A 13,687-nucleotide genomic window follows, 5' to 3' on the forward strand; every position below is an offset into this window, starting at 1 on the left:
CCATTCTTGCTTGCTGTGTTTGGTTAGCTTTACAAGTATTGTTTTTAATTTTTGGTTAAGGCCTTTTTTATTCCTTGTTGTATATGTTGTATATTAGTCTCTAACCTGCCTGGCTCTGAGGTATTGGAGTTGGACTCTTTAAATCTTCAGATTCCACTTGGCCGTAGTTTGGTGGGTCATAAGCAAAAATAATGTTAATTGGCTGCTTCAACTCCAAGACAATATCCGGTGTTCTAGAGGACTCTGATTTAACTTGTACATTACCAAAAGCTGTAATACCATTAGGCATTTCAAATTGGTCATACTCTGCGTTTTTGATGATTGCTTTGAGAGTTAAGCTATTAGATTTCATGAGACTACCCAGCCCAAGAAAGCCTACAAAGATGTAGTGAAAAACTACCATGACTTTTAGAATCTCTAAATTAAAATTCATTTCAATGAGTATAACTGGTTCTGCCTCTGTTACTCACCAGCTATGAACTGTTGGATGATTCATTTCACTCCTCTGAGTTTCAGTTGGGCTTCCTCTAAATTTGGCCAACGATTTCTGTAAAGGGTTAGAAGCAACTATTTTAGGCTTTGTGGACCACATAGTCTCTGTTGCAGTTATCCAACTCTGCTGTTGCAGTTCAATAATAACCATATATAATATGGTTATATAAACAAATGCGCATGGATATGTTCCAGTGAAACTTTATTAAGAAAGCAGCAGTTTGGATTTGGCCCATGAGCCCTAGTTTGCTAATTTTGCTCTAAACTAAAATATCACCAAAAAATATTTGTCTAATAATATTGCTATATTAGACAAAGGAAGATAAACTGAGAAACATAGTAGAAGTCTTGCACTACAATTGTAGGAACAGGGAAACAGCGATGGTCATAACTAAAAATAATGAATTAACAACAACTAGAATATAGAGTTCTCAGACATTTAGTGGCTTCTGAGGCCATACAGCTCAACTAAAAGAACAGTTAGAACTGGATAAGATTCTGTGGGGAAATGGTAAACGAATTAGACAGGTGATACTTAACATCTGTAGTCTGTATTCCTTACGTGAAAATAAACTATTAGTACACTAGTCAATTCAGAATAATCTCTGAATTGGCAGAAGGGGCAATCTCTGAAGGGGCAGTCTAAATTGCTGATCACTTAAGTTATAATCAGATAACATGAAATGGTAGCCAATATCAATGTGTGATATATATTGTTAATGCTGTTTTCAGTGGGCTTCCTCTAAATTTGGCAAATGTTTAGATTAGATGAAATAGGGAAGGGTTTATGGAGGGTCATGACCTGAGCTGAGACATTACAGAAAGTCAAGATTTCAGTAGATTAAGGGTAGCATTTTATAGGTCAGACTTTGGAGTCAACAGTGGGTTTGAATTCAGGCAGTATCACAAATTACCTATGTGACTTTGGGCAGCCTCCTTGGCCAAACAGCAATTTACTCACGGGTAATTATGTTTTTATTGTTAACAGTAGCTGTAATCCTTAAAAAACTTTTTTGAATGAGTGAGTGCTGTTAATAATCACAACCCATGTTATAGATTTTTAATTGATAGGGATGTTGTAGGGAAAGGTCACAAATCCTGTTCTAAAAAACCGTATCAGATGACAAGTGCTGTACAAAGAGTTGCACTAGTGTGAGCTGGTGTGAGATGACCGAGTAGATACTTTGGAGTGAGTCAATCAAGAAAACCTCTCTGAAAACTGACTGGGAAGCTGAAATCTGAAGGTAGGTCATGTTGAGATCAGTGGGAAGAGTTTTTTATCTTCAAGGAACATGAAGCAGTCCAGTATGGCTGCAACACACTAGGATACAGGAGAGGAAATCTGAGACATAGGCAAGAGCTGGACCACATAGGCCTTTGTAAGTTTGGGTAAGGAGTTTAGATTTCATTTTAAATTCAGGGAGAAAGCTATTGAAGGCTTGAAAGTGATGTGGTCTGCTTTGAATTTTTAAAGTATCTTGGCCTGCTACATGGAAAGCAGATTATATACAGAGGCACAGTGAAAGCAGGGAGAGAAGTCAGGAGACTGTTGTAGTAATCCAGGTAGGAAATCATGGGAACTTAGGTTAGGACAATAGTAATTGATAGATAGAGATGTGTGTGTTTGGGATAGGTTTTAGAGACAGAATTGAGGGAATCTGCTGACAGATTGCATGGTCAGAGAATAAGGGAAAGAGACATCAAAGAGAGTGGCCTAGATTTTTGACCTGAACAGTTGGGTAAGTGCTGGTTTACTAGGAGGGCAAAAACTGGGAAGAGAGCAGGTTGTGGGGAATTAGAGTTCTGTGGATGTATTACATACTGAGATATCTGTCAAACATTGTATTTGTTGGAGTTCTGTAAGAAATAGAAACCAGCTGTGGCTGTTTTAAAAAGTTGCTTATTGAAACACTGTTTGATGGTTCACAGAATCTCCAGGAAAGTCCAACTGCGGACCTTAGAAAAGGTCACTCATAGTGCAGAACCAATCTGGTGAGGATGCTGCTGCTACCACCTCAGAGCACTAGATTCTGTAGTTGCTGCCCATAACTTCCCTGCCACTAACACCTGCAGAATTCCTTCCCCTCTGCCTTGTTTCTCTGTGTAGTTCACTACTTATTCAGAGTCCCCAGTGGGTACATTTGACTGACTAAGCCAGGGCATGAGACCAGTTGCCAGAAGTGTTGGGGAGGCATATCTTTGTTTTTCTTGATTTTTCAAATGAGACACAGTCTCTCACAAGACCTTCAGTATGAAATTCCCTAAACTCTGAAAGGAGATGCCAACGCTGGGCAGGAAAAAAAAGCACAAATAAGAAAGCAAACTCTGAAAGTATAGACATCATAGGGAGATGTCAGCTAGGCAAGTAGGCATGAGTTTGGGCTTCTAGGGAGAGGGTAGGGCTAGACATGGAGATTTGGAAGTATCTGGCTCATGGATGGTGTTTAATGCCATGGATGAGGGCACTTAGAGAAGAGATGGAACCAGGGTCAGAGGTAGCAGAGGACTAACAGCCAGCAAAGGAATCTAAGGGGAGAGATCATATAAGAAGGAAGAAAATCAAGAGAAAGTGAGGTCTTAAAAGCTGGAAGAAAGTGTGTCAAGGAGAAAGTGGCCAGCTGTGTTAAGTACTGCTCGAGATGACACATCATAAATGACAGATGAAGCCACCATGGATGAGCCTTATATTTCCACAGAAAATTTTGGTTTTTAGAATACTCAAATGTGTTAGTTCATTCCTCAAATGATATCATTAATCCATTCAGTAAAGAAGCATTATTGAATCTCTACCATATGTCAGGCAGTGTAATACAGAAAGATTGGGTCTGGTGCAGGGACTTTTTTTTTTTTTTTTTTTTTTTTTGACAAGCAGAGTGGACAGTGAGAGAGAGAGAGAGAGACAGAGAGAAAGGTCTTCCTTTTTGCCGTTGGTTCACCCTCCAATGGCCACTGCAGCTGGCACACCGCACTGATCCGAAGCCAGGAGCCAGGTGCTTCTCCTGGTCTCCCATGTGGGTGCCGGGCCCAAGGACCTGGGCCATAGCAGAGAGCTGGCCTGGAAGAGGGGCAACCGGGACAGAATCCGGCGCCCCGACCGGGACTAGAACCCGGTGTGCCGGCGCTGCTAGGCAGAGGATTAGCCTATTAAGCTGCGGTGCCAGCCCGCAGGAACTCTTAAACTTTAATAGGTATAGGAATTCCCTGGAGGGCTTGTTAAACACATCCTACACTCCATTCCCAGAGGTTCTTACTTATCAGGTGTTTTCAGTATGCACTTCTGAAAAGTACCCTAGGTGATTTTGATGTGGGTCTTTGGACCACACTTTCAAGATACCAATTAATTATTTTAATTAAACTTACCTGTATTATTGTCTGTTTGCTTCCATGATTAGCTTTAGATAGCTTCTAAGAAATACTTTTAATTAATTCACAGATTAGGATCAGAGACGATGGGGCTGAAATGGAAGTGGTAAACCTCAGAATGGCCCAACTTTCAAGGTAGTAAGGTCTTAGATGACTGACAGCTGGGCCACATGTTTGGCTTTTTAGGCAACTAAATCAAAAGTACCATATAATGTGATAGATAAATAAATCATAGCTACTGTTTATCCATGCCTTACTGTAGTCTAAACATGCTGCCAGGTACATTGCATTAGAAACATGATTAGATTTAAAATCCACATCTTCTGTGAAGAAAGTTCCCAAGAGAAGCAAATGTTTGAGCATTCCTTTTTCAAATTTTATTTCTTTTTTTTAAGATTTATTTATTTTACTTGAAAGAGTTACACAGAGAGAGGAGAGGCAGAGAGAGAGAGAGAGAGAGAGAGAGAGAGAGAGAGATGGTTCACTCACCAAACGGCTGCCACGGCTGGAGCTGTGCCGATCTGAGGCCAGGAGCCAGGACTTCCTCTGGGTCCCCCATGTGGGTGCAGGGGCCCAAGGACTTGGGCCATCCTCTACTGCCTTCCCAGGCCACAGCAGAGAGCTGGATTGGAAGAGGAGCAACCAGGACTAGAACCGGTGCCCATATGGGATGCCAGCACTTCAGGCCAGGGCGTTAACCCGCTGCGCCACAGCACCAGCCCCTTAAATTTTATTTCTAACATTTATTTGTTTACTTGAAAGGCAGAGTGACAGAAAGGGTGGGAGAGACACAGAGATTTCCATTTGCTGGTTCATTCCTCAAGTACTGTCAACAGCCAAGGCTAGACAAGATTGAAACCAGGAACCAGGAACTCCATCCAGGTCTCATGTGGTGGCAAGGAAAGGAACCCAATACTTCAGTTGTATGCACTGCCTCCCAGGTACATTAGCGGGAAGCTGATGGGAGGCGCAGAGTGGCTGGACTTGAACTAGGCACTCCTAAATGAGAATATGGGCATCCCAAGCAGCAGCTTAGCCCACTGTTCACAATTCCATCCCATTTCTTCTTTTTATCTCATTGCAGAGCATTTTGGAAGCTGAAGAAGTATATAAAGAAAATAAAAACTAATCGTAGTTCAGCTCCTGTTAGTATTAAAAACTTAAGTATATTTTCTTCCAGTCTTTATAAAAATAGCTTTATTTTTTCTGATTAAGTAAGTAAGTGTGCCTATTTTTAAAGCCTTAGAAAATGGAAAAATAGGAGCAAACGAAAATCCATAATTCTAGAACACAGTGATGAATGCTTCAGTATTTTGGTTTATCTCTTATTAGGCTTGTATTTATGCTTTCCTGCTTAGATGTACATTTTCCGTCACGACAATAATGAAACCTTGTATACATGATGTTTGTATCCTTCACAATGATATAAATGAGGTTTTTCTTGTTAAAATTCTTCAACATTATAATTTTTTTCTGGCCACTTAAAATTCCATTTCACATCTTTATAATAATTTAATCTTTCCACAACTGTTGAATATGTTGGCTTTACTGACTTATGTCTGTACAGCTGCAGTGAGCATAAATGTTGGCAAAAATGCAGGGAGACAGACACTACACTGCTGATGGTGATTGATGTTGATGTAGTTTTTCTTCAGGTATTAAACAAATTGAAAATGTTAATGTCCTTTCCAGTACTTCAGTTTCTAGGAGTCTCTCCAAAGGACCCCAGACTTTTTAATTATATTCCATGCTTTGAACTGTCTTTTCCTTAGGATCTAAGCGCTCTTCCCACAGCAATGCTTATTTTTATGGCTTCTTCAAGAACAAGCGAATAGTTTTGTTTGACACTCTACTAGAAGAGTACTCTGTACTAAACAAAGACCTCCAGGAGGAGTCTGGCATGGAACCCCGCAGTGATGGAGAAGGGGACAGTGAAGAAAAAAAAGCTAAAGTTAAAGTGAGTTCTTCTTTTCCTAAGAGACTCTGCCTTAGTTTTTATACATAGTTCTATGACGACTTGAAATCACAGCAATTTCTAGCATGAGGCAGAATTCGGGGAGACTCAGTGAAAACACCGTAGCTTCTGTATAGTTTTGATATTTGAGAGAGAGGACCACTATTATTACGTACCAACTACTTTGCAAGCTTTTACAGAATGTAGATGTTAATATTGGAAGCTATTATAAGATAGTAAAATTCATATGATTATGAACTCTTTAAAACAGGGACTTTAGGCCGGCGCCGTGGCTTAACAGGCTAATCCTCCGCTTTGTGGCGCTGGCACACCAGCTTCTAGTCCCGGTCGGGGCACCGGATTCTATCCCGGTTGCCCCTCTTCCAGGCCAGCTCTCTGCTATGGCCCGGGAAGGCAGTGGAGGATGGCCCAAGTGCTTGGGCCCTGCACCCACATGAGAGACCAGGAGAAGCACCTGGCTCCTGGCTTCAGATCAGCGAGATGCGCCGGCCACAGTGGCCATTGGAGGGTGAACCAGCGGCAAAAGGAAGACCTTTCTCTCTGTCTCTCTCTCTCACTATCCACTCTGCCTGTCAAAAAAAAAAAAAAAAAAAAAAAAAAAAAAAAAAAACCAGGGACTTTATATATATGTACATGCATACATATATTTTTAGGTTCATTGTGACATCGTAACTAAAGGCTTCAGCGCAAGAGAGACTGGGATTTGAATCCTAGTTCTGTCATTTAATAGCTCTGTTTCCTTAGGTACATTGTTTTATTTGGTCAATTTTATTTGTTTAACACATTTATAAATGGTATACTATGTGCTGAGATACTTTTCTTGGTGCTAGAAAAACAGTTAAAGAAGCTAACCTTCCTGTTAAGCTGTCAGTCTGAGGGGGAGCAGTCTTACAGTCATACTACAGCATGCACTTGTTACTGTGAAGCTGTAGGCAGTGGATACGATGGGAACACAAGAGAAGAGACTTTTTTTTGTTTGTTTTTTTGTGTTTTTTTTGTTTTGTTTTTTGACAGGCAGAGTGGACAGTGAGAGAGAGAGACATAGAGAAAGGTCTTCCTTTTCCCTTGGTTCACCCTCCAATGGCCGCCGAGGCCGGCGCACTGTGGCCGGTGCATCGCGCTGATCCGAAGCCAGGAGCCAGGTGCTTCTCCTGGTCTCCCATGCGGGTGCAGGGCCCAAGCACTTGGGCCATCCTCCACTGCACTCCCAGGCCATAGCAGAGGGCTGGCCTGGAAGAGGGGCAACCGGGACAGAATCCAGCACCCCGATTGGGACTAGAACCTGGTGTGCCGGCGCCGCTAGGCTGAGGATTAGCCTATTGAGCCACGGCACCGGCCAGAAAAAATCTTTCTTTAACTGGAAGATGAGGCCAGAAGGGTTTCTTAGCCTTGGCACTTGCCATGCTGAGCTGGAGAACTTTTGCTGTGGGAGGTGTCCTGCACTTCCAGTATGTTTAGTAGCATCCCTGGTCTCTCCTCACTAGCAACCAGTGACAGCTCCCTGCCCAAACTGACAACCAAAATGTCTCCAAATGTTGCCAGATGTCTGGAGAAAGCTCCCCTCATTGAAAAATACCAGACTAACCATGCCTACCTTTTAGGGTTGTGAAGATTAAATGAAATAAAGTATGTGAAATACTTTGTACTGTATACATTTTTTAAGTACCTGAAAATAATGATTATCATTTAAACATCTGTTTTGACCCTGAAAATCTGCTCTATTGGAGTACCACCTTAAACATAGAGGTGAAGCAACATTCTGTGGCAGGTTAAGTGGCAGTCCTTTGATTGTGCTTGTGTCTTTTAAGTGAGATAACCCCATCATGTAGGATATTAAAATAAAGGTCACTGTGATCAAGAGTCATAGGATTGTAAGCTAGGAAGAGAGCACAAGGTCTCCAAAGGCTCAATAGACAGGTAAACTGAAGTCCAAAAAGGGTGACACAGTGATAACTGTGGAGAACCATGCAGGTCCTGCCAGTCAACCTGCTTAAAAGTCATCCACATGCAGGCTGTATTCCATTGCAGCTGAACCAGGACACTATCTACAAGCAATGTAGTGAAAATGCAGACAATCTATATCTATGAGAACAGTTTTCTTTTTGTTGTTGTTGTTAAGATTTATTTATTTATTTGAAAGGCAGAGTTGCAGAGAGAGAGAGAGGGAGGGAGGGAGGTCTTCTATCAGATGGCCACAATGGTCAGAGCTATGCTGATCCGAGGCCAGGAGCCAGGAGCTTCTGGGTCTCCCATGTAGGTGCAGGGGCCCAAGGACTTGGGCCATCTTCCACTGCTTTCCCAGGCCATAGCAGAGAGCTGGATCGGAAGAGGAGCAGCTGGAACTTGAACCAGATTGAACCGGCGCCCATATGGAATGCCGGCATTGCAGGTGGCAGCTTCACCCATTGTGCCACAACGCCAGGCTCTAAGAACAGATTTCTTTAGCTACAGAAGTGATTGGGTAGTTATTTGAAATGTGCTGAATGGGGTTTTGACTTAATGTTGCTAGCTTCTTGAAGTGCCTGCTTTATATTGATGTATTACAAATTTTCTAGCATCTATATACAAGGTATGTGGCAAGAAACATTAGACATAGATCTGCTTTGAGGAATTTGAAGTAGAGGACACAAATAGCTCATAGTTTAAGGTACAATGGAGTAAACATCATGAGTTGTTAAAGTGGTGTGGCTTTTAGGAATTCAGATACTAATGCAGGTTCTGGTGGTCAGATGGTTTCTTAGAAGAGAGAATATTTGAACCAGGCAGAAGTTTGACTAGGGGATAAGAATTTCAGGTTCAAGGCGAGGAATACATAAAGCTTAGAGACAATAAAATACGTAACTTCTTTTCTGAGACTAATGCTTAAGACTAGTTTGCAGAATACTTTTTCTTTATGACATCTAGTGATTGTTTCCACTGGCCTGGAAAGTATAGATTGATTTGGGTAGAGGCTGTAACTTATTTCAGGAAGATTAAAATTTAGTGGCAGCATAAAGGATAGAGCAGAGATGAGAGGCAGCGACACTTCTAGAGGCCCACTGCATCAAGATGCCCAAGATAACGAAGGCCTGCCCTAGAATGAGAAGTCACAATAAGTACCACAGTCATAATGGATGGATTGAAAGTACTTGGTGATGAATATTACAGGCAGTGAAGGAGGTCAAATATCGACTCAGCAGTCATTAGCTATATTGCTTTCTTGTGTGTGTACTATAAGATGATTTTGGTAGTATATCAAAAATTTTTTAAAGATTTATTTGAAAGGCACAGCAACTGAGAGAAGGATCACCCACCCCCAACACACACACACACACACACAGAACTTCCATCTATTGATTCAATCCGAGATGACTGCAACAGCTGGGGCTGGATCAGAGTGACGCCAGGAGCCAGGAACTCTACCAAGGTCTCCCTCCCTTGTGAATGGTAGCAGCCCAAGTACTTGGGCCATCATTTGCAGCCTTTCTAGGCACATCAGCAGGATGCAGGACTGGAAGTGGAGCAGCCAGGACTCAAAGCCACACTCTGATGTGGGATACCAGAGTCACAAGTAGCAGCTTAACTTGCTCTGCCACAGCACCAACCCCAGTATATCAGTGTTTTAAATATGATGGCTATATATCAACACATTGGGAAAAATAGAGTTAGCATATCAAGCTTATGATTTCATTTAGATTGTCATTGAAGAATAAGGCTATGTTTTGTTTTGTTTTTTTAAGATTTATTTATTTGCTTGAAAGGCAGAATTACGGAGAGGCAGAGAGAGAAAGAGAGAGAGGTCTTTCACCCGCTGATTCACTCCCCAGATGGCCGCAACAGCCAGAGCTGCGCCAATCTGAAGCCAGGAACCAGGAGCTTCTTCTGGGTCTCCCATGCAGGTGCAGGGGCCCAAGGAGTTGTGCCATCTTCTGCTGCTTTCCCAGGCCATAGCAGAGAGCTGGACCAGAAGTGAAACAGCTGTGACTTAAACTGGTGCCTATATGGGATGCCGGCACTTCAGGTGGTGGCTTTACCCCTTATATCACAGCACCAACCCCAAGGCTATGTTTTTAAAAGTGAATTGGTTTTATGGGCCAGCGCTGTGGCATAGGGGATAAAGCCACTGCCTCCAGTGCTGGTGTCCCATATGGGCACCATTTAGAGTCCCAGCTACTCCACTTCTGATCCAGTTTCCTGCTAATGTACCTGGGAAAGCAGTAGAAGTGCTTGGACCCCTGCACCCATGTGGGAGACCTGAATGAAGCTCCTGGCTCCTGGCTTCTGATTGGTGCAGCTCCAGCTATTGCGGCCGTTTGGGGAGTAAACCAGCAGATGGAGGACCTCTCTCTGTCTTTCCCTCTCTCAGTAACTCTGGCTTTCAAATAAATAAATAAATATGAAAAAAAATTTTGTGAAAAATGGAAATAAAAGGTAAATTTATTTAAAATATATATATATTGCCTGCAGATGAAGGGGACAAGTGTGTCTCCTTAGCAAGTGCAGGGTTATGCTAATGTGGATAAGTATGAGAGTACTTCATAAAATCTATGGAAAATGGAATTAAAAGGTAAGTTTGTTTTGGCACAAAAACTGTTGAAATTTATACATACTTTTTTCGTGGTAAGTATTGTCCAAGAACTTTTATAAGACCCTTCAGATAATAGAAAGGCTCAGGCGGGGGCAGGGGGTAGGGGGGTTGCCTACTACTTACTAGCAAGACATTTTCATCTCTTAACTTCTCTCTCTTTGTCTCTGACTTGAAGGTAATACTGCCCCACTTGGTGTTTTGAGAGCTAATAAGGCATAGGTGAATTTTGTAGAAAGGTACTGGTACAGAAAATCGAAGATGAATGGTTCTAACAATCTGTCCCCAGTCAGCAAGCCTCCTTTGTTTAAAGTATTCCTTTCTTTTTTTAAAGATTTATTTAATTATTTATTTGAAAGGCAGAGCTACAGAGAGTGGGTGAGGAGTCTCCCATCCACTGGTTCACTTCCCAGATGGCTGCAATGGCTGGAGCTGAGCTAATCCGAAGCCAGGAGCCAGGAGCTTCTTCCGGGTCTCCCACGCAGGTGCAGGGGCCCAAGGACTTGGACCATCTTCTACTGCTTTCCCAGGCCATAGCAGGAAGCTGCATCAGAAGTGGAGTAGCAGGGACTGGAACCGGCACTCATACAGGATGCTGGCATTGCAGGCAGCAGTTTTATCCACTACACCACAGCGCTGGCCCCATATTCCTTTCTTAACCTCTTCTTGTTCTATATGAGCCTGTCTTTGAATGGGATTCTAATAGAGAATTGATTGTTTTATAAAGAATTCCTGATTTATATTGGGAAGCAGGTAACTGGTAAAAACCATGTTGCTTTATATAAAATGAAGCTAATAATACCTGTCTTACAGTAGTGAAAATTAATGAACTGTAAGTAAAATACTTAGTACTTTCAGTGGTATATAGTCCATTAATAAGTGGATGCTATCATCATTATTGGCTTTTTTTTTTTTTTTTTAAGATTTCATTCATTTCTTTGAGAGATAAAGTTACAGAGAGATGGAGAGACAGAAAGGTCTTCCATTTGCTGGTTCACTCCCCAAATGGCTGCAACAGCCAGAGCCAGAGAGATCTGGGGCCAGACTGATCTGAAGCCAGGAGCCAGGAGCTTCCTCCAGGTCTCCCATGTGGGTGCAGGGATGCAAGCACTTGGGCCATCCTCCAGTGCCTTCCCAGGCTACCAGCAGAGTTGGAATTGGAAGAGGAGAGCTTGGACAGGAACTGGCACCCGTATGGAATGCTGGTACTGCAGGCAGGGAGTTAACCTACCTCACCACAGCACTGGCCCCTCACTATTGTTGTTAAATAAAATATATTTACTACTAAAGTAAAAGAAAAGTTAGAAAACATCAGTAAGAAAAAAATCATCTGTGGTCCCACAGACCATAACTGTTTTACTAAAATATATTACTGGACTTTCTAAGCTATCAATATTTCCTCATTTTCTATTCAGGTATATAGATTGTTTTCCATTCTTTTTGCTATTGAGAATATTCTTGGAACGGGCAGTTGGCCCAGCAGTTAAGAAGTATACATCCCACAGCAGAGTGCCTGGGTTTGATTGCTGCCTCTGGCTCCTCACTGTAGCTTCCTCCTAACGCAGACCCAGCTAGACACTACTGATGATTCAAGTAATTGGGTTCTTGCCACCACGTGGGAGACCAAGATTGAATTGCAGGCTCCTCCTGTTGGGAACATTTGGGGAACCAATCAGTATTATGCTAGCTCTCTCTCTGCTCCTCAGATAAATATGTTTGTATGCAGTTCTTCAGTTGTACCTTTTAATTTTCACCTTAGAGTAAGTGTCTGTGAATCAGTGTTTTAGTGACTATTTTCTGAGTATGGATAAGTGTGTATTTCTTAGCCATTTAAGGGACAGAGGTTAGATATCTGATTCTCTACTAAGCATATTTTCTCTGCTAAAGCATATTCTGATCTAAATTCTAAAATGTAAAAGGAAAAGAAATATTAAGTGTCAATACTGTCTTGCAGAATGACTTCAGTCTGTCCCTTTCTGTATACCCGGCTGCCTTTTCAGTGGTCATTTTTTTTTTTCCTTAAAAATGAGGAATTGTTGAAAGATGGGGAAAGTAGTAGAATAATTAGATTCCAGTAACTCTTGCTGCCTGATTGCATTTTTCTAAGGCACATAAAAGTCAATTCCATGTTCATCTACTTATGCAGTTGTGATTTGCCCTTTTAAATCACAGAAATTTATTTCAAATCATTGAGCTTTCATTTTCTATGATATATGTTCTCTGATGGTGGCAGGAACATGCACTCCAATATTGGACGTTGACGTTGTAGGTAGTGTCTTTTTTTTTTTTTTTTCCAAGATTTATTTATTTATTTGAAAGGCAGAGTTAGAGAGAGGAAGGGAGAGACAGAGAGATTTTTCACTCACTGATCCACCCCCCAAATGGCCGCAACAGCTAGAGCTGGTCCAGACTGGAGCCAGGAGCCAGGAGCTTCTTCTGGGTCTCCTACATGGGTGCATGGGCCCAAGCACTTGGGCCATCTTCTGCTGCTTTCCCATTCTATTAGCAGAGAGCTAGATTGGAATTGGAGCAGCCAGGATTGGAAATGGTGCCCATATGGGATGCAGGTATAGTAGGCGGCAGCTTAACCCATCACGCCACAGTAGTAGCCCCACAGGTGGTGGCTTTACCCACTGTGCCACAATGATAGCCCCGCTTAGTAATGATATTATTCAATCCAGTCTTTGTATTCAAATCTATCTTTATTAATATCTTATTTTCTCAGTGTTTCCATTATTGAGAAGAGTAACATCCTGTCCTATGACAGATTTGTTAAGGCTTCACATATTTGACAATTTAGAATTAATTCATTTGGAGACCATCGTACATCCAAATTTAAAATTAATTTATATCGAGGCCGGCTCTGTGATGTAACGGGTAAAGCCGCTGTCTACAATGCCAGCATCCCATATGGGCACCAGTTCGAGTTCTGGCTGCTCCTCTTCCGATCCAGCTCTCTGCTGTGGCCTGGGAAAGCAGTAGAAGGCCCAAGTGCTTGGGCCCCTGCACCCACATGGGAGACCCAGAAGAAGCCCCTGATTCCTGGCTTCAGATTGGTGCAGCTCCAGCGCTTGTGGCCAATTGAGGAGTGAACCAGCGGATGGAAGACCTCTCTCTCTCTGTGTAACTCTGACTTTCAAATAAATAATAAATGTTTAAAAATGAAATTAAATAATGTATCCTGGTATATGGAACCTTTTTTTCATTCTGTTGTGATCTTTAATCATACTCTTTACCATTAAGTTAATTTCATCTGATATTAATTCTGCTATTGCATCTTTCTTTCAGTTATT

General features: G+C 42.0%; 1 protein-coding gene across 1 annotated transcript in view; it reads left to right on the plus strand.

The window, feature by feature from the left end:
• The window catches only part of ZMPSTE24 (zinc metallopeptidase STE24), a 50,689-nt gene that overhangs the window by 21,111 nt on the left and 15,891 nt on the right, over positions 1–13,687 (plus strand). The window contains exon 7 of the mRNA XM_062191051.1: positions 5,628–5,812. Within this exon, the coding sequence (XP_062047035.1) occupies positions 5,628–5,812 (185 nt within the window). The remainder of the gene's footprint in view (positions 1–5,627; positions 5,813–13,687) is intronic.

This window comes from Lepus europaeus, chromosome 5 (assembly GCF_033115175.1).
Source record: "Lepus europaeus isolate LE1 chromosome 5, mLepTim1.pri, whole genome shotgun sequence".
Lineage (NCBI taxonomy): Eukaryota > Metazoa > Chordata > Mammalia > Lagomorpha > Leporidae > Lepus > Lepus europaeus.